The 24,663-nt window shown below is 45.6% G+C and overlaps 3 protein-coding genes across 5 annotated transcripts; 1 reads left to right on the top strand and 2 right to left on the bottom strand.

Annotated features, from left to right (window-relative positions):
- Positions 1 to 796: 796 nt before the first annotated feature.
- On the bottom strand, positions 797 to 6,752 carry dsc2l (desmocollin 2 like). Its single transcript, XM_061295008.1, has 16 exons — positions 6,489 to 6,752; positions 6,321 to 6,411; positions 6,021 to 6,217; positions 5,762 to 5,860; positions 4,817 to 4,972; positions 4,498 to 4,642; positions 4,269 to 4,423; positions 4,058 to 4,192; positions 3,789 to 3,974; positions 3,462 to 3,709; positions 3,237 to 3,379; positions 2,941 to 3,165; positions 2,651 to 2,872; positions 2,433 to 2,548; positions 2,110 to 2,355; positions 797 to 2,017 (listed from the first exon to the last, which is right to left on the bottom strand). The coding sequence occupies exons 1-16, from the start codon at positions 6,525 to 6,527 to the stop codon at positions 1,817 to 1,819; spliced, it is 2,604 nt and encodes an 867-aa protein (XP_061150992.1). The 5' UTR covers positions 6,528 to 6,752; the 3' UTR covers positions 797 to 1,816.
- Positions 6,753 to 9,695: 2,943 nt separating this feature from the next.
- On the top strand, positions 9,696 to 16,454 carry dsg2l (desmoglein 2 like). 2 transcript variants are annotated; one of them, XM_061295002.1, is made up of 14 exons: positions 9,696 to 9,907; positions 10,775 to 10,888; positions 11,168 to 11,323; positions 11,397 to 11,538; positions 11,619 to 11,782; positions 11,886 to 12,020; positions 12,092 to 12,277; positions 12,370 to 12,647; positions 12,730 to 12,872; positions 13,072 to 13,293; positions 13,493 to 13,723; positions 13,854 to 13,975; positions 14,060 to 14,371; positions 14,447 to 16,454. In XM_061295002.1, exons 1-14 carry the CDS (start codon positions 9,863 to 9,865, stop codon positions 15,626 to 15,628), a joined length of 3,432 nt encoding a protein of 1,143 aa, XP_061150986.1. In that variant the 5' UTR covers positions 9,696 to 9,862; the 3' UTR covers positions 15,629 to 16,454. The 2 variants fall into 2 exon arrangements, with proteins under 2 accessions (XP_061150986.1, XP_061150985.1); XM_061295001.1 differs by having other exon boundaries at positions 13,854 to 13,993.
- A 676-nt stretch (positions 16,455 to 17,130) lies between these two features.
- Positions 17,131 to 20,808, bottom strand: LOC133165417 (tubulin beta chain-like). 2 transcript variants are annotated; one of them, XM_061295067.1, is made up of 5 exons: positions 20,581 to 20,805; positions 20,027 to 20,135; positions 19,853 to 19,861; positions 19,180 to 19,290; positions 17,131 to 18,694 (listed from the first exon to the last, which is right to left on the bottom strand). In XM_061295067.1, exons 1-5 carry the CDS (start codon positions 20,635 to 20,637, stop codon positions 17,625 to 17,627), a joined length of 1,356 nt encoding a protein of 451 aa, XP_061151051.1. In that variant the 5' UTR covers positions 20,638 to 20,805; the 3' UTR covers positions 17,131 to 17,624. The 2 variants fall into 2 exon arrangements, with proteins under 2 accessions (XP_061151051.1, XP_061151052.1); XM_061295068.1 differs by lacking the exon at positions 19,853 to 19,861 and having other exon boundaries at positions 20,551 to 20,808.
- Positions 20,809 to 24,663: the final 3,855 nt, after the last annotated feature.

The following is a 24,663-nucleotide window of genomic DNA, read 5'->3' as shown; positions in this document are numbered from 1 at the left end:
ATGTTTACATATTGACCACATGCTGATAGTGTTTTTGTAATCCCTCACGATTATAGATTGTTGTCTTTTTCAACCAATTTTGTAATATATCACACTACTGGTGCGTGATCAGCATGCTTTCCAAACAATACTCTTTGGATTGTTTACTGCCTGTGTGCACAAAATCAGCTATGAATAAATAATCCCTGTGTCTTCATTTAAGGCAAATTGGTTTTTAGTTCATTTTTCATGTGGCATAATTTATTTATGGTTGTCGCTGCATAATGTAGATAAGCTTGTTATCTACAGAATCTCCCCCGTTTCAAATATGCTGTGAATTCATTCGAGGGTGATGTTGATTGCACGCCACAATACTTTTTCTTATGAGGTCTTCTTAGAAATGAAAGATCGTGCCTGTCCAGTAGCCCACTGCTAGGCAGCAGCCTTATTTTGTTGTACCAAAGAACAGTCACATGCCTTTCTGTATTATTGCAAAACGGATGCTTTGATTTTCTAAATATTTTTTATTTATTTTATTTATTTTAAAATTTAACAATACTGCCAGTATATTGCAATCTAGCACAGTAGTAAGCCTGAATTTGAAATTCCCGGCTCAAACCATAGGTGTAAAGGATTGTACGCTATGTGCTGTAACTCAATCTATCTAGACCAGGTTAGGTGGGGCGCTTTTTAACCGACGGTGTCCCACACGCAGCATGCTTGAAGTTAAGCGAGCTAGACTGCCACACCCAAAAAAAGCATTCACACCTGCAACCTGGTTTTTTTTCCCTCCTCCAAGAGAAAACAATCACACTCGTACAAGAGTTCCTTTTATTATTTTCCAGTCGCACACACTACAGGTGTTACAGTGAAAAGAAGTCAGCTTGTTGAAGTCAATAAGTTAAGCCAAATCTACCTTTACGCAATCTCCGAGAGACATTTCGAACGTTCATTGACGCCAAATGCGGAAATGTCAGATTTTTAGTCATCAGACTCTTTTGTTAGGCCGTTGGCAGTGGCCCAGTTGACGCCCTAGTGTAGACTTTGGCATCTTAGAATGTTGCAATAACTGCTGACGGCTGCTGGAGCCACACCCGCTCCACCTTTGACAATCCCGGCCGCCGCTGGAATGCGCGTGTACAGTTTAGAACCAGTAGTAGTCAAAAAACAAAGAAAAAAAAATAGAGGCAGGCATTTTAATAAATTTCCTTGATCAAGCTATTTGATTCTATGAACATTATTTTATTGCTACGGGGCAAAAAAACAAACACTGAAAGTTCTGGACCCCTATTTTAAGGGTAGCAGAACTCGAGCGCCAGCTGCCCTCAGTTGCTTTAAGATGGATGCAATTGATCAAAAATCTCATTCTTAGAATGCCCGACCTTTTTTTGTCTTTTAGGCAACTGTATCTTAGTTCATATTATCAAAAATATCAAAACTCTTTATAAAAAAAATGGGGAGCCATTTAAAACAGATAATTACTTTGCACATTCACTATGAAAACATGGGATTAGTAAAACCCCAAACCTGAAGTTGTTACGAAATTATCACACACACCCCTTGCCAAAAAAAACAAAAAACATCAACGCATCAGCGACTAGCAACCAAGAATCCACTCCAGAAAAAAGAAAAGCAACATGTACAGTGTCAGCAAGGTTATCAGTGCTTGGGACTCGAGACAAGGCAGCAGAGATTAAAAAAGAAAATTTGAGCAAAAGCCCACATGACTCGGCTTCCGTCTTCCCTTTCATTGTTGGCGGCAGGGTGGGATTGGCCGCGATGCGCCGCATTCTGGGCACCCAACGGGCAAAACGCTATTTTTCTCCAGCTTGGTCGTTCATGTCTTTTTGCAGACGCCTGCAAGATTTTTGAACTTGGGTCCCAACGTGTTTAAGAAGTCGAGGTTTTCGTTGGCGCCGTCGTCGCTGCAGCAGCCGACCGAGCCGGCCGCCGAGCCCGCTCCCTCAAAGCCGTACTGGTGGATGATGTCGTCCGCGTAGCGCCCATCGTACTCCTTGCCTCCAAAATAGGAAAGTTTCTGAAAGGCAAAGCCAGAAGCTTTACACACGAGCCCAAACTCTTATAATACTTTGGCAGATGTTTCCGAGAAAACGGAAGCGTCATCATCACCTGATGCAAATAGCGTCCGTTTGTTTGCCATGTGTTGAGAAAGTTTGCGTCGTAGTTCATCTGCTGGGTTCCGTACTGGCTGTCGTAATACCCGCTGATGAACTCGCCGTCGGTGGCATCAAAGCCGGACTTGTAGAGGGTGGTGTCCTGGCGTCCCAGGGTGGAGCCCTTTATTTGCCAATCCTGATTGGCCACCGAGCCCTTGAATTCCGAGCCGGGGATGGGGACCTTAATCAGACTGGCGTCCTGTGGACGCAGAACAAAAAAGTGGTTCTTTTGCCTTGCTCGGATTGAAGGGAGTGAGACCTCTTCTCGCTCCTTACCACTTCTTCCCCCGGGGCTTCTGTGTTGGATTTGATGAGGATTCCGCCGCTGTCGGTCGTGTCCTCCAAGATCTGCAAGTCTGGCTTTGTCGTGCACAAACAGGCGAGCAGCAAGACTGCAAGAGCAAAATGGCCCGTTTAATGGAAGGAACGTCACACACTAATGTTCCCAACATATAAGGGAGTGAACAAATCCAAAAAAGAAGAGAGGAACTGACGTAGCAGCAGCAGGAGGAGCAGAGGCAGGAGGAACGCCAGCCACCCCATCGGGCCCAGCGAGGCCGACCAAGGCTTGGTCACGCAGGCGCCGTTCCTGCACTGGCAGATCCTGACGCTCACTGTCTGGATTTTCCCGTTGCCCTGCAGATCCTTCACCTCGACGGGAACTTGATGCACCTTCAAGGGGAGGTCTTTGTCCTGCCGTAGCGTGGCAGCCGTGTCTACGAGGGAAGCGCGCAATCCGTTTAGGGCCTGACGGAAGAATGACAAGCTACAAGCCGTCGCCTACCATTGAATCTGACGATGGACCATTTTCCCTCTTCGTTATGCGGCAGGCTGAAGGTGAAGGGGCCTTTAAAGGGCGCCTCGTCGGCATCTTCTGCCACGAGCAGCGCCGAGCCCATTTCCCCTTCCTTCTCGCACACCACCCTCTCGCCAGGCGGGACGATAACCGGCACGTTGTCGTTCACGTCTTCCACCTGGATGATGACCATTCCCGTACCGGTCTTGGAAGCTAAAAGCCATGAGGGAACACACTCCCGCTCAAGTCCGCTATTCGAGGATCTGTTTGAAAAAGCCACATACTTGCGTCGACGGCTCGCACGGTGATGTTGTAAAGTCCCTCCTTGACAAATTGCGACTCTCTGTCGATGGTATTTGCCACCCTCAGCTCTCCTGAGTTCCTGTCCACGTTGATCCAGGCGGCCGGGTCCATGATCTTGTAATACCTGCGGCGAAACGGTCCGCAAAGTTCTCGTCAGTCTCGCGTTCTTCGAGCGAGTCAAAGTCCCATCAGAGTGAACCGCTTACTTGATGCCGTCGCTGCTCTTGGTTTCCGGATCGATGGCTTTGTACGTTCCTATCACCGTGCCGTTGGGCGTGTTCTCTTTGACGGTGAAGCGAACGGTCGGCGCCGTGAATTCGGGACCTTCGTCCACGTCGCCCACCGTCAAGTCCACGGGGACGATCTCCCACTGGGCCGTGGTGCCGCTCAGCTCGGCTTCGTTGCGGGCCATCACTTCCAGCCTCATTTTTTGGGACTTCTCAAAATTTAATGGCTGGAAAAAACGTCGGCACTCTTTACTTGAGATGACTTGGACTCCTCATGGTGTTACTCCAAAGTAAAAATCAACTCACCTTAGAAATGTACAGAAGGCCGTCATTTGTTTTGGGGTCCGTCTCCATCCGGAAGTTTCCGTTTTCATTGCCCTTAGTGATAACGAATTTCGATTTCCAGGCGGATGTGCCTTTTAAATCCTTATCTTCGACAGGCATACGGAGAATAAGTTTGCCAACTTCGTTCTCCTGTGCGGTGGCTTCGTACTGCACGATGAAAAATTCAAAGGTTCAGGAATTATGAACAACAATTGTGGGCAGGGGGGCCAACCTGGTCATTAGCTGATTACCAATTTCTTTGTGAAGGTCGGCGGGTTGTCGTTGATGTCGGTCAGCGTGATGGTCGCCGTGCCCGTGGTGAACAAACCTTTGGCTCCGCCGTCCATATCTTTGATTTGCACAATCACGTTGTATATTTCTTTACTCTGACGAAAGAAGATTCCATTCACGTCACACGTGGTAGAATTGAAATTGCGGGACCCGAGATCCGGCGGGCCTCACCTCTCTGTCTAAAGTATTGGTGGCCGTTGCCAAGACCCCCGTCTCCGGGTTGATGGCAAATCGCTCCAATTCGCTCAAAAGGGAATAGCGGATCTTCACGTGGTCGGTGCCTGCCTGGTCTCTGTCGGTGGCGTTCACCTTCCCCATGACGGTGCCTGCGGTGTGTTCATTTGATAAGGTTGTTGCCAGAACAAACACTAAACAGGCCACAGTGTGTCGAGTTGCTCACCTGCTTTGCTTTTCTCTGCCACCGAAAATTGCATTTGGCCGCTGAACTGCGGCGCATTGTCATTCTGATCGTCCACGTTGACAAGGATGCCCAAAGGGTCATCGGTTTCTTGCCGCGAAATTTTGTCGAAAACCCTGGCTATTAACTGCAGAGGAAAAACAGACACATGGTGCTGTAGATGGCTCATGAAATGATTGATTGTAATTGGAATTGATTCCAATAGAATCAAACAAAAAGTGAGAGTAAGTTGAACTTGTATCTAAAACCAATTGAATTCCATTTCATTGGAAAAACTGAATGAGGAAAAGCGCCAACTCACGGCGAACTGCGGGAACTCCTCACGATCGACCGGCTTGAGCACAGTCAACATTCCAGAGTCGCTGTCAAACCTAAACACTCCTTCTGGGTACTTGTCGTAGCCGGCCCCAGTCAGAGTGTAGTACACCTGACGAGAGGCTTCGCTGTCGGATACGAGCTGCAACAGAAGCAAAAGACGAGCGCCATCGTATGACCAAAGCAAATTGTTGACATCAATAGTTATTTTGTGTGCAACCAAAAAAAAAATGATAAAGGCTCAAATGTACGGTGCATTCTTTTATGACGGGAAGGGATTTTTTTGGGGGGGGGGGAGGGTGAAGTAAAATAATACAATACAAGTCACTTTTGGAAACATTTTAAGGCAGCAAAAACTAATTATCCGATTACAAATTTGATTGACAGGGATTTCAGACAAATCAACGGTCGCAAAATTGTGCAGAAAATTACCCTTTTGACAGATCCTTCGAAACTGACACATAATAGTAAAAAAATGACGCTGCTATATTATTATGTAATTGTTATGGTTGGGTGTGTTTCAGCTTTATAAATGGAAAACTCTTCCCTTCTTATCTCAAGGCTGTTGTTCGACAGTTGACACACACACACATGCACACGTGCTGTGTGTACTGTATATATGAGTCACTGTTAAAATAATTGTCCCAAGTGACCATGAGGAATGGGGAACGGTTTTATGACACTAAATATTGATTGCATAAGAAACATAATCACGTGTGTTGCTTACCAGACAAGATCAATATCAACAAACCAACAATACGAGAATCAATTTGATATTTTGACAATTGGAAACCCTGACTAAAATTCATCCCTTCATTTGGAAATCCGGCATTATAGTGTGCTGTATTTTTTGTAGTGACTTTTTAGTTTTCCTGTATATTTAAATGCATAATTTTAATGCTTGGTGTGTCGCGTGTGTTTGAAAAATTACCCTTGAGACGTCTCTTGGATAGGGGCCGGGGTCATTCTCCAGGATATTGATGGGTGGGGGGCTCCAGCGTCTTCTGACCCGTTGCAGCGCGTCAGTGGGCTACACGGCACAGTCAGTAGTGGGAATTAAGAACAACTATTTTGTTACTGTACTTAAGTCGCTTTATCAAGTATCAGCGCATAATATTTTTACTCAAGTACCGGTGTGAACACTTTTGCAAGTTGGAGGCGCAAGGAGGGGGGGGGGGGTGCTTTTGTACCTGTCTGATCATTTGCTCGCTGGCGATGAGGTTGACGTCCATCTGCATGTGCCGCCCGTCGTTGCGTTCAACCCAAACGGAGAAAGTTCTGCCTTTAGACGAGATCTCGACGGCGGTCGTGGCCGTCACCGAACCGTTGGGCCAGACTGCGAAAGCGCGGTCGTTGCAAGTGACGCTCGCGCAGCTCGCCACATTGACTGGGGCAAAGGGAAGAACAGGTTGAGTGACTTTTACTATTATTATTATTATTGCAAAACTACGATAGCGGATAGATCGTGAATAAAAATAAATTGTAATTACGTCTGCTTATCTCGAATCTGGCCGGGATACTTTGCGGCACCGGGACGTACAGGACGCTTGGGACGAAGCACGACTCTACTCCGACCAGGATCTAAAGTTACACATAGTTAGTGTCGAATTTCACAAGGTTCCTCTTTGTTCATAAAACAACACATATGTCGGACTTACCAGCGCCAGGCAGACGTTGAAAATGACAGCTTTCGCCATCGTTTTTCTTTTCAAATATAAATTTGTACTTTGCCCCAAGGAAAAAGCAATCCCCTCACAGCATTAAAAAAAAAAAAAAAAGCGAAAAAGTTTCGAGCGTTCAGGTGTCGGTTTGGAAGCCGTAATCACGTAGAAGAAAGAACTCCTGCTGCTTCTCTTACGCCTCCATGGCACCTTTTGCGCTCGCTCGCTTTTCGCTGCTGGCGGTGTGTCAATAATCCGGACACACCTTGAACGCCCCACCCAAAGGCCGAGCTTCCCCAGCAAGCTCCGTATCAGCGAGGGAGGACTCGTAAGCACCAAGCACTCCTCCAAACGTTACCAATTCTAAAATCCACCAGCAGGAGGAGCTGTTTCTCCCAAAAAGAATTTACACCAATTTGGGATTTTTAAAGTTTTCCTAATTTTTTGTTTAAGTCTTCATCACAAAGCAGCACTCTATATCACACTACTGCTGCTGCTGCACAAATAAAAGTTATGCATGCCTCTAAGGGAGTATGCGTGTGTTATGTGCATCTAGCCTCGACACAATTGTCTTTTCTACTTGTTTTTCAAGTGTATCCGGTCTGAGGAAATTCTCCCAAGTCTGCACAGTTGAACAACCTCTATGTGCCCCTCCTCTTTCCTCAGCACAGCTAAGGCTCCTCGCTCAGCTCTGCAGGAATGTGCACTAAATGGAGCCTGGCTGGCAACCGGGTGGGGAGGTTGTCCTCCCACTTGTTATCTCTAAAAAAGTGTTTGGGAGAAGCGAGCCAAAGAGAGAGAAAAAAGTAGTTGACAACACTGCGGGTCAATGTCCTCAAGCGTAAACCGTGCAAAGACAACCAGAAATAAAGTAGAAATGAAACCAGACTTTATGTGAGTATAGAAAAGGTGAGAAAAATTTCAGGAAGATTGCAGTGAGTCATGGGCGTGAACGCGAGGAAACCGCCCAGGGCTGGGAGCCATAACAGTAAACGCAAAACCGACTCAGCAAATAGTCTTGTCACTCCCAGAAGGAAAGTGACACGTTCAAGACGAGACGTGTGCATGGACACACACAATTTGAAAGCGCAATCTCCTCCCTTCTCCCCCCCAATAACACCCCAACAGCCCTGAACTCTTCACTTTTGGTGATAAACTAAAAATGAGTCATTTTCACTGTGAATTTTGCTGTTCCAGTAAACTTCCCAATAATGTGGAAGTGGTGAGTAAATATGTAAAATGAGACGTCATTGCAGTTTGTAAACACTTGCATCACAAAATACACGCAAAATTCAAGAGACAAAAAAGGTTTAGCATAGTGTCTAATCTGGTGACCCCAAAAGGTCAAAAAGGCTAGGGTGGCTACCCCAGCAGGTACAAATTTTTACCAGGTGCTATATTTAAAAGAAACTCAGTGTAGGGCCAAAGGTTAATCTGGACTTGAAGTTGCACAATTTCAAATTCAACTATGATCTTAATTTGAGACATCTTTGACAGTGTTAGTTTGTTTTTAGTTTGTTGAAATGGCAACACAACATCTCGCAACACAACTTTCAACCTGCGTTTCAATTTAATTGACACATCTGGACCAAAACAATCTGCACGTGTCCAAACTCAACACACCACTGTACATGTAATCTCATTACAAAGGTCGCATTAATGTCACACGATTGTACGCGTGTATGAGATATGCCAAGTGTGCTTTATGTAACCATTTGCTCTGGGCGTGTGCGTGTGTGTGTGGCAAGGGGCGACTCAAGTGGGCATGTCACGTGCATTTTGCTTCTGTCACTTTTTATCAATAGTAAAATAACTATGAATACAAACTTCGACTGGATTGAAACATAAACAGTGTCGGTTTGAAATATTTTGGCCTGCCTTTAGACTGATATGTTCTCACATGAGTGTCGAAGTTGCCCCGTGCCCGTGACATTCCCTGGGAGCACACCTTTGGCACGGCGTAGCATTCCGTGACTTTGAGCCGACGTGTTTGTTCAGTGCAGTCAGCGAACAGGAGCAGATTAAGGAAGAGGCGCACATTGGCTGATTGTGTTGTCGCCATGCAAAGTGCAGTCAGTCGAAGGAGTGGTACCGCGGAAACGTATCTGGCATAATTACACATTGTATTTCCAAGAAAATGGTGGCGGTGTGCGTTTCTGGGATACACACACACACAAATGGTGTCACTTACAGTAGTTCTGATATAAAGGAGAAGAGATAGTTTGGTCATTAAAAATGATGGAAATCCTCCCTTTTATGCGCAAGATCTGTATTCATGCTAAAAAGAGTCACTTTAGCTGATTTGGATGTGTCAGCATGCGTGTTCATCCATTTTACGGAGTGTTTAATTCGTAGTCCACAATGTGAGATTGATCAGAATAACATGTTTGGACTTGTGGGGCGGTACACAACATGTTATTGTAAAGTAAATATTTGACTTGACTTCCGTTTAATGTTTTGTACTTAAATTTAGAATGATTCTCATTACAAAATAATGAAGTATTTTTCTTTTAAAGTGCAAAAAATATATTTGATCTATTTTTTGAATGAGCCAGCACATTTGTCTGTTTCAAAAATGTGGCCCTTAATGTGTTTGCCCAACCATTCAGGAAGGCTGGCCAACTGGAAGTGTAGTCTGGGTACGTTTTTGTATTTTAAAAATGCATCTTTATCAATCAAAATGTAGCTTTTGAATAAAATGTTTCCATAAAACGTGGAAAGAATGTACATTAAACATTTTCAGGTCTAGTAAGTATACTTTTGAGCTTTGTGGGATACTTATTTCTTTCAGCAGTCAAAAGTTAATAATTGATTGTTATTAATTAATTTGCTGACTCCATTATATTTTCAATTTTTTGTTTTATGCCTTTAAGAAGGATTTTGCCACTTGGTGTTGCCCGAAATAACGTCAAAGATAAGGACTACTGACGGCTCACCTGTTTTCTGGTTTTGGTCATGTGACATTTGCGAGCTAAACCGTGATTGGTTGTTACCTGAGCACAAGTGATGTCATTTCCAGTCCTCAGCAAGTCTCAAAATGCATTTTTAAAAATATGAATCAATTAACGAAGGCATGGCATTATTTGTAATGCTGAAACTGGCTAAGTGAGTAACGTTTGAACTGGAAGCTGTCTGTGGATGACCGCCGATGCACCTCCCCGCTTCCCTCCTCCGCCTGGGCCGTTATCAGCAGCAACTAGCCACGGGAGGGAGGGACCAGCCCGTCCGTCCACCCACCCGTTGCACTTACATGTTCTTCCTCCTCGCCCCGCGAAGGGTCAAAGTTTGCTAGCAACAATAGACAGAAAACAACGGGCAAAAAAATTGAGGATTATCCAGCGGACTTTTTCACCCCCTCCCCTGTCAAGACAATGTTGTTGAGAGGCATCATTTTTGCTCTACTTTGCTGCTTTCCGGTGAGTGTATCGCCAGTGGCGAAGCGAGTAACGGACCTTCCTCAGGTGGGGCTTGTTTGCGGGCTTCTGGGTTTGCGTGTCAAGACAAGTCGGCAAGTCGACTGTCTCAAGTCCGAGTGGAATTTAGCCCGCTTGGGGCACATGAAAAGTGAACGCGTAGCTTTTTTTTTTTAATTGGCGTCTTGAGATTTGCGCTGCGCGTAGCGGATTTGTCTTCTGCGCATTTAAAAAGTGGAGCCAGAACGATGAACTTAATTGAAAGATGTCAGTTGCGCTGCCTGAGTAAGTTAATTTCCAGTGGAATTAATTAGAATTTATTAAATAAAAAATGTCTAGAGATAAAATGTATATAGCATCTGAATGCATTTTTCTATTTTAAGAATTTGAGATTGAGTCTGTTGACATAATTCTCACATTTGTCAAAGTTGAATACCGAATTTAAAATAATAGTCATAATTTTATTTTATTATTTAAGATTGAGAGTGTATTAACGTGAACATAATTTTCCACTTGTCAAAAGAAATGAATGTATGTGTGTCAATACCTATTGGTTTATTACTAGACCATTATTTGTTCACATTTTATTTCCTCACAAAAATCTCCATGCATTTTATTAAATTTATTTTATGTATTTAATATTTTATCTGAGTTTAATATAATTGGCCTCTATATCAAAATATTCATTTTAATTATTCAAAATGATTTCAAATGTATTCACATTGAAAGCAACAGACCACGCTTTCGAAACTGAATTGACTCTTATATTGTGCAAGTAGTCAGATTGTTTTTTAGAAAGCCCACACTTCTCATGACGTGTATGTTTATTCCCACTCCTATTCTTTATCCCCTCCTTGTGCATGCCTGCAGCTCGTTCCTGTGCGGGCAGAAGGAAATGGACTGCGCAGGCAGAAAAGAGATTGGATTGAACATCCCAGGCAGCTGAAGGAAAACCACGACTACTCTGGCATAAACATTGGCAGAGTGTGTGCCCTTTCCCCATATTTATCATGAACACACACAAAACAAGCCAAAACCAAGTGATGATGACATCATGATGCTGCATTGTTTTCAAGTAGACACATTTTAGTGACAAGTTGTACCAGCCTGGGCACAACGTTATGTTAGCACGATATGCTAATGTTACTTTTCAGAGTCGTGCATCGAAAAAAGGCATCAACTGGCTCGTATTTGTTCATATTGAGAATGCTTGGCCTATTAAAAAAAATGTCTTGTGTGTTTCGACAAATTTTTGTGTTACAGATTCGCTCCGATAAAGAGAACTTCACGACGATATTCTATTCGCTAAAGGGACCTGGTTGTGACGAGCCTCCATTTGGTGTATTCGGGGTGGACCAAAGAAGTGGCTTTTTGAAAGCCTATAAAGTATTGGACCGAGAGGAGATAGCCTTTTATGATGTAAGATCACTTTATTAAAAAAGGCAACCCAGACACACTGGAAAGCCCAAGGTTCCTTTCTTTGTTGTTCTAGTTAAAAGGAGTGGCAAAATATGAAGATGGGTCTCGTGCCGAAAAGGATGTTGACATCCGAATTACTGTTGTGGATGAAAATGACAATCCCCCCATAATCAAAATAGGCCAAGTGGGAACTGTCAAGGAATCATGCGTCGCAGGTATCCAACAATGTCTGCTTCCTTAAAGTGATGGCAAAGAATTTTTTTTTTTTTGTAACCATCAATCGGTCGTTTCGCAGGCACGATTGTTATGAGTGTGATCGCCACCGACGCAGATCAAGAGGGCACCATAAGCTCCCAGATCTTTTACAGCATCGTGGAGACACACAGCACTGCCGGCATGTTCACTATCCACTCTAAGACCGGAGATGTCTCGGTTCTGCGAAACACTCTGGACAGGGAGGTGAGGCGCTTCACTGGAAAACTCGCCAACTGAGCCGATGGAGAAAAAATGTTTTAAAAAAAGGTGAGGGAATTCTGACAATGTTATTGCTGTATTCTTTCAGAGAAAAGATACATACAAGGTGGTCGTCAAAGCTTCGGATTTGAATGGACAACCCGAGGGAAACGTAGGAATGGGTGAAATTGAGATCAGAATCCTGGACATAAATGACAACGTCCCCACTCTGGAAAAAGAATCGGTACGTTACGATTACATCTCTTTCGTTTTTAAACGATCCCTTGGGCCCAATTGAGCTCCTGTTGTGTGCAGTACGAGGGCAGTGTGGAGGAGAACACCGTCAACGTGGAAGTGATGAGGATCCAGGCCATCGACTTGGATCTGGAATTCTCGGATAATTGGCTGGCCGTCTTTAAAATCATCTCAGGGAACGAAGGAGGCTATTTTAGCATCACGACCGATGCTAAAACCAACCAGGGGATAATCATGATTCAAAAGGTATGTAAATTGAAAGAGGTAAATATTCACCAAAGGACAGATGAAAACTGTCCAAAACATACTGACCCTGCTCTTGTGCTTTGCCTGTGCAGGAGCTGGATTACGAGGAGCTCAAGTCCCTCAATTTGGCGGTGGTTGTTTCCAACAAGGCCAGTTATGATTTCGGAAGCTCCTCCACCTCCACGTCCATCGTCTCAAAGTCGTACTCGGTGAAGATCAACGTGATCAATCAGAAGGAGGGTCCCCGATTCCAGCCGTCCGTCAAAGTGGTGACTCTGTCTGAGGACCACACGTTGATCTCCATCAACTCGGTCATCACCACATACGCCGCCATTGACAGCGACACGCAGAAAATCGCCACCAACGTGAGGTCGGACATCTTTTTGGCCGAAAAGACTTCACATGTAGTCGCGACCTATGACTCAAGATCAAACTTGTTCTCGTTCTTCAAGGTATGTTAGATACCGCGATGATGACAACTGGTTGATCGTGAATGAAAAAAACGCAGAAATTAGGCTGAACAAACTGCCCGATCGAGAGTCCAAGTTTTTGATCAACGGAACGTACTACGCCCAAATCATATGCATCAGCCAGGGTGAGTTCTGGAGAAAGGCTCTCGCTTGCTCGCAAATTGGATGGATGGATGGATGGATGGATGGGTGGGTGGGTGGATGGATGGATGGATGGATGGATGGATGGATGGATGGATGGATGGACGGACGGACGGACGGACGGACGGACGGACGGACGGACATATGGACGTTGAGGGATATGTATGCTTGGTTGCGTTTCAGAAGTTTCCTCAAAGACTGCCACGGGGACCATTGCCATTCAGGTGGAGGACTTCAACGATCACTGTCCCAAAGTGACCGCCACGAGTCAGACCATGTGCTACGACCAAAACTTCATCTACGTCACGGCCGCAGATGAAGATGAGTTCCCCAACTCTGCCCCGTTTGAGTTCACTGTGATTTCGACCAGCAGCCACGGGAAGTGGTCGGTGGAACATCTCAATGGTACAACCGAGTTTTGGCTACCCTCTTATTATCGTTACCAGTTTGCACTGCTCAGCTCGATTGTACGTCAAGATCGCCGAGCACTCATGCTAATGTTAGCTTACACCGAGACGCCTTAGTCTCTCTAGTTTTACAGCTGGTGTTCCTTCACTGACAAACTTCTTGTCATTTAAAACGCATTGAATGTCTTTGACTTCAGGCACGACGGCGATCCTGCGAGATCAAAATAACTTGCGGCCAGGCATGTACAAAGTGGCTGTTGAGATCAAGGACCAGCAAGGAAAGTCGTGCGGCGACTTTCAGATGCTTGACGTTGTTGTGTGCACGTGTGAGGAAAACACTAAAACGTGTAAGGCCCACATTGAAAGGCGTTCCGATTTTGGTGTTGGGGGAATTCTACTTTTGCTGTTGGGACTTCTGCTGCTGCTCTGTGAGTGTGTTTACACTTATTTGTCACCATTCTGGTCCAACTTCTAACCTGTCGAATTTTTCCAGAACTAGCTAGCACTACTTCTAACCTGTCGGGATGCATCACCTGTCATATTTTTGTGTCACCTTAGTGGTGCCGCTTCTGCTGCTCTTCTGCTTGTGTGGAGGGACCGGAGGAGATTTCAAAGCCATTCCGTTTGATACCAAACAGCAGCTGATCTCCTACCACACCGAGTGTCAAGGAGAAGATCGGGTACTTGGATTTTTCCCGGTTAGTCAGTAAAAAAAAAAAAAAAGAAAAAGCTTGACTAATGGCTCGCTGGCTTTTATCCCATAGGACGTTCCTCTCATACACATCACAGATGGTGAACAGGGGATCATTTCCAAGGGCATGACCTTGGGAGGAAAGGGCTTCTTGGGGGGACTGGTTGAAGGGGGTGGAGCGCTCATCTCTGGCAACGAGCACTCCAACTTAACAACCAACAATGTGCACATGTACAACGAGTACAACCAATTTTCTGGCCATGGAAGGATGAATGTCATGGATGGCGGGACGATGACAGGGCAGGGTCACTTCTCCCAGTATAGGGGCGGGGCCTTTGACGACCTGGCTGTGTCCGATCACTTCCTGGAGGAATACTATACCAGTGTGAGTACCAAACCCAACTTGCCCACCCCTCAAGTTGAACTCAACTCAATAAATGATTGTTTTAATTTCTTGCAGAAGTCCAACCATGCTGCCCAGAATATCCAGGAGATAGATACCGCACTAGTCTATAACTATGAGGGCGGGGAATCTCTGTCAGGTTCCGTAGGCTGCTGTAGCCTCCACGAGAATGACAACGACTTCTCGTTCCTCGATGACCTGGACCCTAAATTCAAAACCCTGGCTGAGATTTGCAAGGGGTCATCTCAAGTGGATGCAGACATATGTATCCATCCAACGGTCAGACCGGTGTCTCCTGTCAGGCCTTCCCCTCAGAAGCATGTCCAAACTCACACGGAGAGCATTAGAGACCATGATCGCCTCCATGTCGACACTCTCAGCACCTCCAAGGTAACATCTGGAAAATCCAGAATTGTCCAAGAGGGATCATCCACGCTCTCTAAGGTCCACGTTCAAGACAATGTCGTGATTCCCGGTCAAACGCTGCTCGTGCAACAGCCTACCTTGTACTACGCCTCGGCGCCCATGTATGTCGTTGAGCCCCAGTCCCAAATGGTCCTTGTCGCGGGAGGCGCCCAGCAGGGAATGGGACAGGTTGGGCTGGCCCAAGGCCTGGTCCAAGTCGGTCAACAGGGAGTGGGTCAGGTTGGGCTGGCCCAAGGCCTGGTCCAAGTCGGTCAACAGGGAGTGGGTCAGGTTGGGCTGGCCCAAGGCCTGGTCCAAGTCGGTCAACAGGGAGTGGGTCAGGTTGGGCTGGCCCAAGGCCTGGTTCAAATCGGGGGCCTCCAGGGATCTCAAGGGATGGTACTTGTGGACGGCCAAGTTGGGCAGGTGGCTCAAGGAACCTTACCGAGACAAGTACTGGTGGTGGAGAACGGGTCTACGGGTGGGGGGCAGGGTGCACAGGTGGCCTTCGTCCAGAATGGTCAGGGATCTGGCGAGCAAACAACCTTATCTAGACAAGTTTTGCTGGTGGAAAAGGGATCTTCGGGCGGTGGTGCACAGGTAACCGTAGTCCAGACAGGTCGGGGATCAAGTGAGCATGGATTGGATGTCAGGGGTCAAAGTGTGCAGGCTAGGAGTTTCTCATTGGCTTCTCAAGATTCCACAGGGTCAAAGGAGGACTTTGTCCTGAAAGCCAAACCCAAGTCGCAAGTCGGCCAGAGGGTGGTGGTGCAGCAGCAGCGCAAGCAGGTATCGGTTACAGAGAGGAATATAGAACCGTTGTCTCGAGCTTAAAGTTAACGTTTGCTATCGGCATGTCCACTGGAAACACTCCTCACTGTGTTGCTGATATCTTTTATGCAGTCCCAATATTCATATTGTTGGTTGTGGGTCTTGAACCAAGTTCTTCCAGACCCTCACTTTTGAAACGGTTTAGGATGATTTGGTTGAGTATTTTACCAACAGTATTTTGTTTACTTGAGAGAAACACAAAGATAGCAAATGCAGGTATGATCAAGATAACATCATAACCGTAAATCACAATACAGCTATTACAGATAATAATAACCGAGATGTATTGGATATATTGGAAGAACCTTACACCCTTTACAGCACAGAGTGAATAAACACTCTCGTATTTGCTTTTTCATTTGAAAATAATAAGCTCTAGAGAACAAAGTTTCTGTTTTAGAGCCTTTATGTGCAACAATGCGTTTGGTGTGATTTTGATAAATTATCAGTTAGTAATAGTTTAACTTTAGGAATGCCTGGAGCTGACCTTGTGAGGATTGAGCTTCAGTGATAGTGCAACTAATCAGCGACTGTTTATTCGGGGTCTTTGAAATAGATCTACAGCAATAACACATCCGAAGCATTTTCGCTAACATAACCCAACGTGTTTTAAAATCCTGCAACCAAACGCGAGTATGGATGCAGTATCTGTCTTTTTGTTTTGTACTCCTTCCTAGTTTTAAAAATGTTTTTGGGGAGGAATAATGAATTGCTTTTCCATGAAATTCTTTTTCTCCCTTTGCTTTTGATACGCAGATATTTCATACAAGTTGTAACATTCAGAATGTAAATAGCCCGCATTAAAGACAGCGAAATCTGTCAAAGCAGATTTGTTACATTGCCCTCTTTATTTCTGACCCAGAAATGCTTTATTCTCTAGTGACCAACACTGAAATGTGGTAATGGAATAGAATTAGGTCATGCGGCCTTGCTGTGAACTAAAAAGAAGGTTGAATTCAGGTTTTCATCATCAGCTCAAGAGTCCACTGAAATTCACACAAACGTTTCGGACCTATGACTCATTCATGTGCCAAGCAAGTATCATGAATCATATCTTGTCTGGTGGAGTAGTATTTCTTAAACTCTCACCCGCATGTTCTCCCTCAGGCCTTGCCATGACTCTTTGTGTGTGTGTGCGTGAGGTCATCAGTCATGTCACTGCAGATGTTTTGAGGCATTCCTGCCTGTCAGACAGACGGTGTAGGGTGTGGCCGCATTTAAAGAAACAGCGTCCGCAGTCTGCCGAAACTACCCGTGGATTGTTTGCATGCGTGTCAATGATTAATCGCTTCATCACGCTCACTTTCGGCGTGATAAGCAACATTGGGAGGAGCTATTGAAAAAGAAAAAATGGACTTGTTAATTTGTTATTTCAAATGATTCTGATTTGACTTCATTTTAAAACTAATTATGATTCACTGGTTTTGTTGGTGTCAGCCACACCTTCGTTTCCACTACACTCCTACTGAAAGCTCACCACGCCTTAAAAAAAGACACTTGCCCAATTGAATGTATAATCTTTATTTGGAATCTATCGAGACGAAACTTTGTTTTGACCACACAAAAAGCAATGGCAGTTTCAACCTGCATTGAGAATGACTCATGTACTAGTGAGAATATCTGCATTGACATCTCTTCTTCTTGTCATACATCTAGACTGCGGGTGGGGATATTTTTTCATTCATCCGGCTCATTGAATCGGTCGCAACTGATCTGCTGTGTTGATATCGGTTCACGAAACAAGGCTTGGTTAGGACAAAGTGGCCTGCGTTGGTGTGGGTAACCCAGTTTGAAAACTCCAGGTTGGAGGCGTGCCCCGCCACCAGAAATAGTATGCAACTGGACCATAAAGAGTTGGGTTTCCACATTTACATGAACTGATGAAGCCCTCTCAGATGAAAGGAGAAACAGAGCAGTTCGGTTGCAATCGATTCAACGGCCAGAGAAAAATGAATCTGTGCTGCAGAGGTCGGTTTCCAGTTCCCAAGGCACCACCTTCTCAATGGCGGCCGTCGTCATCCTCCGGTTCATCTTCCTCGTATTCCCCCATCTCGTCGGTGGTGGCGTCCTGGTACTGCTGGTACTCGGACACCAGGTCGTTCATGTTGCTCTCGGCCTCTGTGAACTCCATCTCGTCCATGCCCTCGCCTGTGTACCAGTGCAGGAAAGCCTTCCTGCGGAACATGGCGGTGAACTGCTCCGAAATCCTCCTGAAGATCTCCTGGATGGCCGTGCTGTTGCCGATGAAGGTGGCCGACATCTTGAGCCCGCGCGGCGGGATGTCGCACACGGCCGTCTTCACGTTGTTGGGGATCCACTCCACAAAGTAGCTGCTGTTCTTGTTCTGGACGCTCAGCATCTGCTCGTCCACCTCCTTCATGGACATGCGGCCGCGGAAGATGGCCGCCACGGTCAGGTAGCGGCCGTGGCGTGGGTCGCACGCCGCCATCATGTTCTTAGCATCGAACATCTGCTGCGTGAGCTCAGAAACCGACAGGGCGCGGTATTGCTGGCTACCCCTGCTGGTGAGGGGGGCGAAACCCGGCATGAAGAAGTGCAGGCGGGGGAAGGGCACCATGTTGACGGCCAGTTTGCGCAGGTCGGCGTTGAGCTGGCCTGGAAAGCGCAGGCAGGTGGTGACCCCGCTCATGGTGATTGACACCAGGTGGTTGAGGTCCCCGTAGGTGGGTGTGGAGAGCTTCAGAGTGCGGAAGCAGATATCGTAGAGGGCCTCGTTATCGATGCAGAAGCTCTCGTCCGTGTTCTCCACCAGCTGGTGCACGGACAGCGTGGCGTTGTACGGCTCCACCACCGTGTCGGAGACTTTGGGCGATGGCATGACGCTGAAGGTGTTCATGATGCGGTCGGGGTACTCTTCACGGATCTTGCTGATCATCAGGGTGCCCATCCCGGAGCCGGTGCCACCGCCCAGCGAGTGGGTCAGCTGGAAGCCCTGCAGGCAGTCGCAGTTCTCCGACTCCTTCCTCACCACATCCAGAACTGCGTCCATCAGCTCGGCTCCCTCCGTGTAGTGACCCTTGGCCCAGTTGTTGCCCGCTCCACTTTGACCTGCGAGGTGCATGTTTCCGTCACATGGAGAGTTTGTATTTATCCTACTTTTACAAGACAACACGGAACAACTGGACAAGACGCCGGTGGTAGGAGGGAGCTGATTGGTTGACACAAGGGACCGGACTGACGAAAAAAAGGTGAAATGGTCAGTGTGGGAAATGACCCCACGCTAGCGCCACAAAAGTTAGCTATGTGAACCACTACGCCACCGCTGGTAGGAGTCGGACTACAACTCACTGTTTCTTTGGCCATGAATAGGACCTGTCAGTGGCTTGTTGATGGCTACACTGGGCAGCCCCTCCCTTGTGACCACCAAGAGAGCTGACAGCGTGTCACCTAGCGCCACGCTAACAACTCGCACAATAACGTGAAGGGCCGTGCGCTGTGGAATGCAGCGGCTGCTCTCGGGACACTCGCGCAGTCACGCTGTGTTTGTGTGAAGTGTGTGTTTGTGTGTCTTTTTGGCTCATAATTCCACTCACCAAAGACAAAATTGTCAGGCCTGAACAGCTGGCCAAATGGGCCAGAGCGAACCGAATCCATGGTCCCGGGCTCCAGGTCGACCAGAATGGCCCGGGGGACATACTTGCTGCCTTTGGGATGACAAAGAAAAAAGAGGAACTGGATGATGTCATTCCACACTTAGTGACAGAATGTCCCTCCAACTGTCTCTGACATATGACACGCCCTTTTAGCTGAGCGCTCCAGCAAAGAGCTGCAACATACTGCATGGCTTCTTCCAGACCACTGGGCCTCTTAAAGTGCCGAGGTCGGCACAGTCGGTTCAAGCGACGCCCTTCTCCAAAATGTGTCTTCCTTTCAAGCCTTGTCTTTGCTCGAACAATGAGCCCCTGTGCTCGGCAGCAACCTCTAACCACTTTTTGTTCTCCCTGGAACTTTATGACTTTTCTACAGAAAAAGGACTTTGTTCTCGCAGCATCTCCACTTTTCTATGTGGGGAAAAGAGCAACTTTTCACAAAATAAAATTACCAATAGATGGATGTGGGACAGATAGAGCAACAGATAGCTAGAGGAGGTGTTGCAACTGAATCCGACCGGCTGAAGGCTGAGCGAGTTGTGACCTGAAGTAACCTGACTGCAGCAAATGCTTGGAAGCAGTGAGATGCGATAAGATGAGAGTGCAGATACTGTACCTGTGCTCCCTGTGGACACATGGGTGGAGGTAGACATGGAGATGGAGACAAAAAAAGAGAAGAGAGAGATTTAAAGTTGCTATTTGCTGTCATCGATTGTGTTCATTATTTGGGTGTGTCAGGACCTACTTTCTCTCACGAAAAAAGAATTTATGCTCTTGGTTTGTGGTTTACCTGAAGCCTCGTTGTAGTACACGTTGATCCTCTCCAGTTGCAGGTCGCTGTCGCCTTGGTAACTGCCCGACGGGTCGATGCCGTGCTCGTCGCTGATCACCTCCCAGAACTAGAAGACAACCGTTTTGTTCACGCTTCAGTTTGTCTCACCATTGGTGTTTACATCCGTTCTTTTGTTTTGAATTCATGGAAACATACATGCTTTTGTATTAATGTCACATCCAGACATGAAAGAGATTCAAACCCGAACCTCAAAACTGTAAGGCGGGCGTGCCAACCACTCGTTTCATTTTTTTTTAAAAGATTGACTTAAACTGATTGAGATGTTTTTTGAACAGGAAGACGCACAAGTCCGGCATGCTACGCATGAGCGTAGCATCGAATTACACAAAGCCACGCCCTTCACAAGCGCAGTGTCCAAATTACATCAAATTTGAGTCCATGCATACATTTGATACTTGCTTGATTATAACCAAAAGATCCCTGATGCTTGCAAATGTTTCTCTCTGACTGAATGGGACAACTTGCTGGGTTGGACGACAATCAACGAGTACCTTGGCCCCGATCTGATTGCCACATTGTCCGGCCTGGATGTGCACGATCTCCCTCATGATGCGGTGTCGTGCGGCGATGGCTGACTGGGCGGCTGCTGCGGTGGTTGCTGTACGTCCGCTGCTGTGGCTCCTTGGCTTTGCCGGTGTGTGCGTGTCAGTGCTGCGGCGCTGCGGTGCGGCTCCGTGTCAATGCTTCCCTCAGGCACGTGATCAGCGGTGCTGCCTGGAGGATGACGTCGCAGCATCCTCAGCATCCCCGGCAGCCAATGGCAGAGCTTGGCTGTGATGCAGCAGACCCAGCAACAAATGTGCTGTATCATCCTCACCAGCAGAATGATGCTGTTACATGCGCACACACACACACAGGCACACTGATGCATCCGTATTATGTGACAAATGTATTGTAAGGCTATTTTGTAAAAATAAGTAAGTAAATAGATAAATAAATGACCACATAAACAATTTTTTTGTGTAAAAAATATTTTTTAATGAAAGAATACTGGGAAAAAAAATGTGTAATAAGGCTTTTTTTTTGGAGAGAAATTGACCATGTAAAGTTATCAGCTCAGTGGCCTTGTTGTATGAGTGTCCTCCCTAAGACTGGGAGGTTGTGGGTTCGATCCCTGGCCGAATCATACCAAAAGGACCATTAAATGGAGCCTGATACCTTGCTGCTTGACACACTTAAGGGTTGGATTGGGGTTTCTGTGAGGAGCTGCACCCCACAGTCATTATTACTGCGCAATGTATTGCTTCTTCTATGGAAGCTCGTATGAGGACGACCAGAATGAATGAATGTAGTAGAGCTTTTAATTTTTTTTTTTAAATGATAACAAATAGTAAGGCTTCTTTCTCGTAGAAAAATGACCATGTATTATTTTATTTTTAGGCTTTTTTAAATAAAATAAAAAATGATGTAAAAAGATGACCATGTATACTAAGGCTTTTTTGGGGAGGAATTGACCATGTATAGTAGAGCTTTTAATTATTATTATTTTAATGATAACAAATAGTAAGGCTTCTTTTTCGTAGAAATTTTTTCAGTTCGCCATTTGGTGGCCGCTGCAACTGCTGATGATGTGCTCTACTGTCTGGACTGGGTCCCCACACTCGCAGGAGGCCCTATCTGCGAGTCCCCACCTCTACATTGCAGCTCCATAGCGTCCAACGTCGGTCCTCAGGCGGTTGAGGGTTGTCCACTGACTTCAACCAGTAGGTGTCGGTAATGCGCATTGAAGCTGGTGCCACCTCGCCGTAAAACAAAACGAAGAAGACAATGACGTCACTTCCTGTTTACCATACGAGTCGTGAATTGCCTTTCCATTTCACCAACTGAACAGGTCTGTGAGTGAACGAGCCAGTGAGTGATTTGCATTTCCAGTTGATCGCGATAATGGATCAGTGAGGGAACCAATCCTGACTTTCCCGTTCGAGAACGAGTCAACGGGTCAACTACTTTCCTTCCCCCCGTGCATCAACGGATCAGTCAGTGAATGTGTTGCGTCTCAAAAGTCAAAAAAGTCAAAGTCAGCTTTATTGTCAATCTGGGGAGGTTATGCTTCTCATTGGGTAATCTTTATTATATAACACTTAAAATAACGTGTATGCATACATATACGCCTGAATGTTGTTATCCAATATCTACTGCAATTTCACATTAGATTGCTGGTTTGAAATTTTCTTTTATTATTTTTTATTATTATTATTTTAATAAACATTCAAACCTGTTCAAACTTGTCTGGTCGTTTATTCCTTGTTTTTATTTTTTTGGGCATGAAAACCAAAATCTGACATTTGGTTAACTGCTTTATATGTGTGTTATGTTGTGTAATGTGTGTTGGTGTCCCCCAAAATAGTCAACTTTATTTATTTATTTATTTATTTATTTATTTATTTATTTATTTATTTATTTGTATAGCCCTGAATCACAAGCAGTCTCAAAGGGCTTCACATTGACAATTATTCTCAAAGCATCCCCTGATCTTAATAAAGAGCAAGTAGTCAAATACACATTCTTGACACGTACAAAAAATGCAGTTATTAGGTACAGCTGAAAATGGCGGTGTACCTAATGGAGTGTCTGTGTGACGTCACAGATCAACCAGCCAATCAGGAGGTGGGGGTGAGGGCGGGTGTGGCACTTTTCACTTTCAGTTCAGCTTTGGTCATGATTTTTCCCTAATGAAGTGGCCTGTTATTAGGTACACCTGAAAATGGCGGTGTACCTAAAGGAGTGTCCGTGTGACGTCACAGAGCAAACAGCCAATCAGAAAGTGGGGGTGAGGGCGGGTGTGGCACTTTTCACTTTCAGTTCAGCTTTGGTCATGATTTTTCCCTAATGAAGTGGCCTGTTATTAGGTACACCTGAAAATGGCGGTGTACCTAAAGGAGTGTCCGTGTGACGTCACAGAGCAAACAGCCAATCAGAAAGTGGGGGTGAGGGCGGGTGTGGCACTTTTCACGTTCACTTAAGCTTCAGCCATGATTTTTCCCTAATGAAGTGGCCTGTTATTAGGTACACCTAAAAATGGCAGTGTGCCTAATGGAGTGTCCGAGTGATGTCACAGATCAACCAGCCAATCAGAAAGTGGGGGTGAGGGCGGGCGTGGCACTTTTCACTTAAACCAGACCTCCAGTCCTCGAGGGGCCGCGTTCCAATATGTTTTCCAAGTTACCCTCGTTAAGCGCACCTGCGTGAAAAGTTTTAGCCACTTTCACCTTCTGCAGGGGCTAAAACTTTTCACGCAGGTGCACTTAACGAGGGTAGCTTAGAAAACATATTGGAACGTGGCCCTGAGGACTTGAGCTTGACACCTGTGACCTTTGGCCATGATATTTCCCTAATAAAGTGGCCTGTTATTAGGTACACTTGAAAATGGCGGTGTACCTAATGGAGTGTCCGTGTGATTCCCTCGTTAAGTGCACCTGCGTGAAAACTTTTAGCTCTTGCAGAACGTGAAAGTGGCTAAAACTTTTCACGCAGGTGCACTTAACGAGGGTAACTTGGAAAACATATTGGAACGCGGCCCTGAGGACTAGAGCTTGACACCTGTGACCTTTGACCATTATATTTCCCTAATAAAGTGGCCTGTTATTAGGTACACTTGAAAATGGAGGTGTACCTAATGGAGTGTCCGTGGGATTCCCTCGTTAAGTGCACCTGCGTGAAAACTTTTAGCTCCTGCAGAACGTGAAAGTGGCTAAAACTTTTCACGCAGGTGCGCTTAACGAGGGTAACTTGGAAAACATATTGGAACGTGGCCCCAAGGACTAGACTCTTATTAGGTACACTTGAAAATGGCGGTGGACCTAATGGAGTGTCCAAGTGACGTCACAGATCAAACAGCCAATCAGAAAGTGGGGGTGAGGGCGGGTGTGGCACTTTTCACTTTTGGTGAAGCTTTGACCATGATTTTTTAATTATTTAATTTTATCAAAATTAAAGAATGATGAAAAAAAGATGACCATGTATAGTAAGGCTTTTTGGGGGGGGGAGAAATTGACCATATATAGTAAAGCTTTTAATTGAAAAAAAAAGGATAAATAGTAAAGCTTCTTTTTGGTAGGAAAATGATCATGTATACAGTAAGACTTTTTTTTTTAATTAAAAAAAAAGATGATGAAAATAAAGATGACCATGTATTGTAAGGCTTTTAATTAAAAAAAATAAAAATAAATAGACCATGTATAGTAAAGCTTTTTTTTTAATAAAAAAAAGTATGATGAAAACAAAGATGACCATGTATAGTAAGGCTTTTTTGGGGGAAAAATTGACCATTTTTCATAAATAAACGACCATATATAGCTTTAAAAGACCACATATCCATTTACTGTTCGCACAGCGAAGATGGCATGCTATCCCGTTCCCCGACTTCGGGCCTGCAAACCACGACAGCACGTCACCTCGCTGCCCTTAATACATTTTTAATAACAAGAAGTGACTGATATGAAAGCCCCGGGTCGGGCTTAAAAAGGCGGCCTAAATCGAAGTTCTCCTTTTGTCTCACATCCTGTTTGGCTGGGGATTGAACGTCGGGCTTCAAAGCATGTCCACTCTATGTTCTTTCTTCCCACTCATGCACA

This window comes from Syngnathus typhle, linkage group LG13 (assembly GCF_033458585.1).
Source record: "Syngnathus typhle isolate RoL2023-S1 ecotype Sweden linkage group LG13, RoL_Styp_1.0, whole genome shotgun sequence".
NCBI classification, from domain to species: domain Eukaryota; kingdom Metazoa; phylum Chordata; class Actinopteri; order Syngnathiformes; family Syngnathidae; genus Syngnathus; species Syngnathus typhle.
Note: the sequence above shows the minus strand (reverse complement) of the source record. Positions and strands in the feature narration are given on the sequence as shown.

Coding starts and splice junctions, on each gene's coding strand:
- dsc2l (XM_061295008.1), bottom strand. CDS start 6,527: ATGGCGAAAGCTGTCATTTTCAACGTCTGCCTGGCGCTG. Junction 4,973..5,761: donor ATCCAAGAGACGTCTCAAGG/GTAATTTTTCAA, acceptor CTTCTGTTGCAG/CTCGTATCCGACAGCGAAGC. Junction 2,549..2,650: donor GCTCCTCCTGCTGCTGCTAC/GTCAGTTCCTCT, acceptor TTGCTCTTGCAG/TCTTGCTGCTCGCCTGTTTG.
- dsg2l (XM_061295001.1), top strand. CDS start 9,863: ATGTTGTTGAGAGGCATCATTTTTGCTCTACTTTGCTGCTTTCCG. Junction 11,783..11,885: donor GAAACACTCTGGACAGGGAG/GTGAGGCGCTTC, acceptor GTATTCTTTCAG/AGAAAAGATACATACAAGGT. Junction 12,278..12,369: donor GGATAATCATGATTCAAAAG/GTATGTAAATTG, acceptor TTGCCTGTGCAG/GAGCTGGATTACGAGGAGCT.
- LOC133165417 (XM_061295068.1), bottom strand. CDS start 20,637: ATGAGGGAGATCGTGCACATCCAGGCCGGACAATGTGGCAATCAGATC. Junction 20,136..20,550: donor ATTGTCGTCCAACCCAGCAA/GTTGTCCCATTC, acceptor GTTGTCTTCTAG/TTCTGGGAGGTGATCAGCGA. Junction 19,291..20,026: donor GTACTACAACGAGGCTTCAG/GTAAACCACAAA, acceptor GTCATCCCAAAG/GCAGCAAGTATGTCCCCCGG.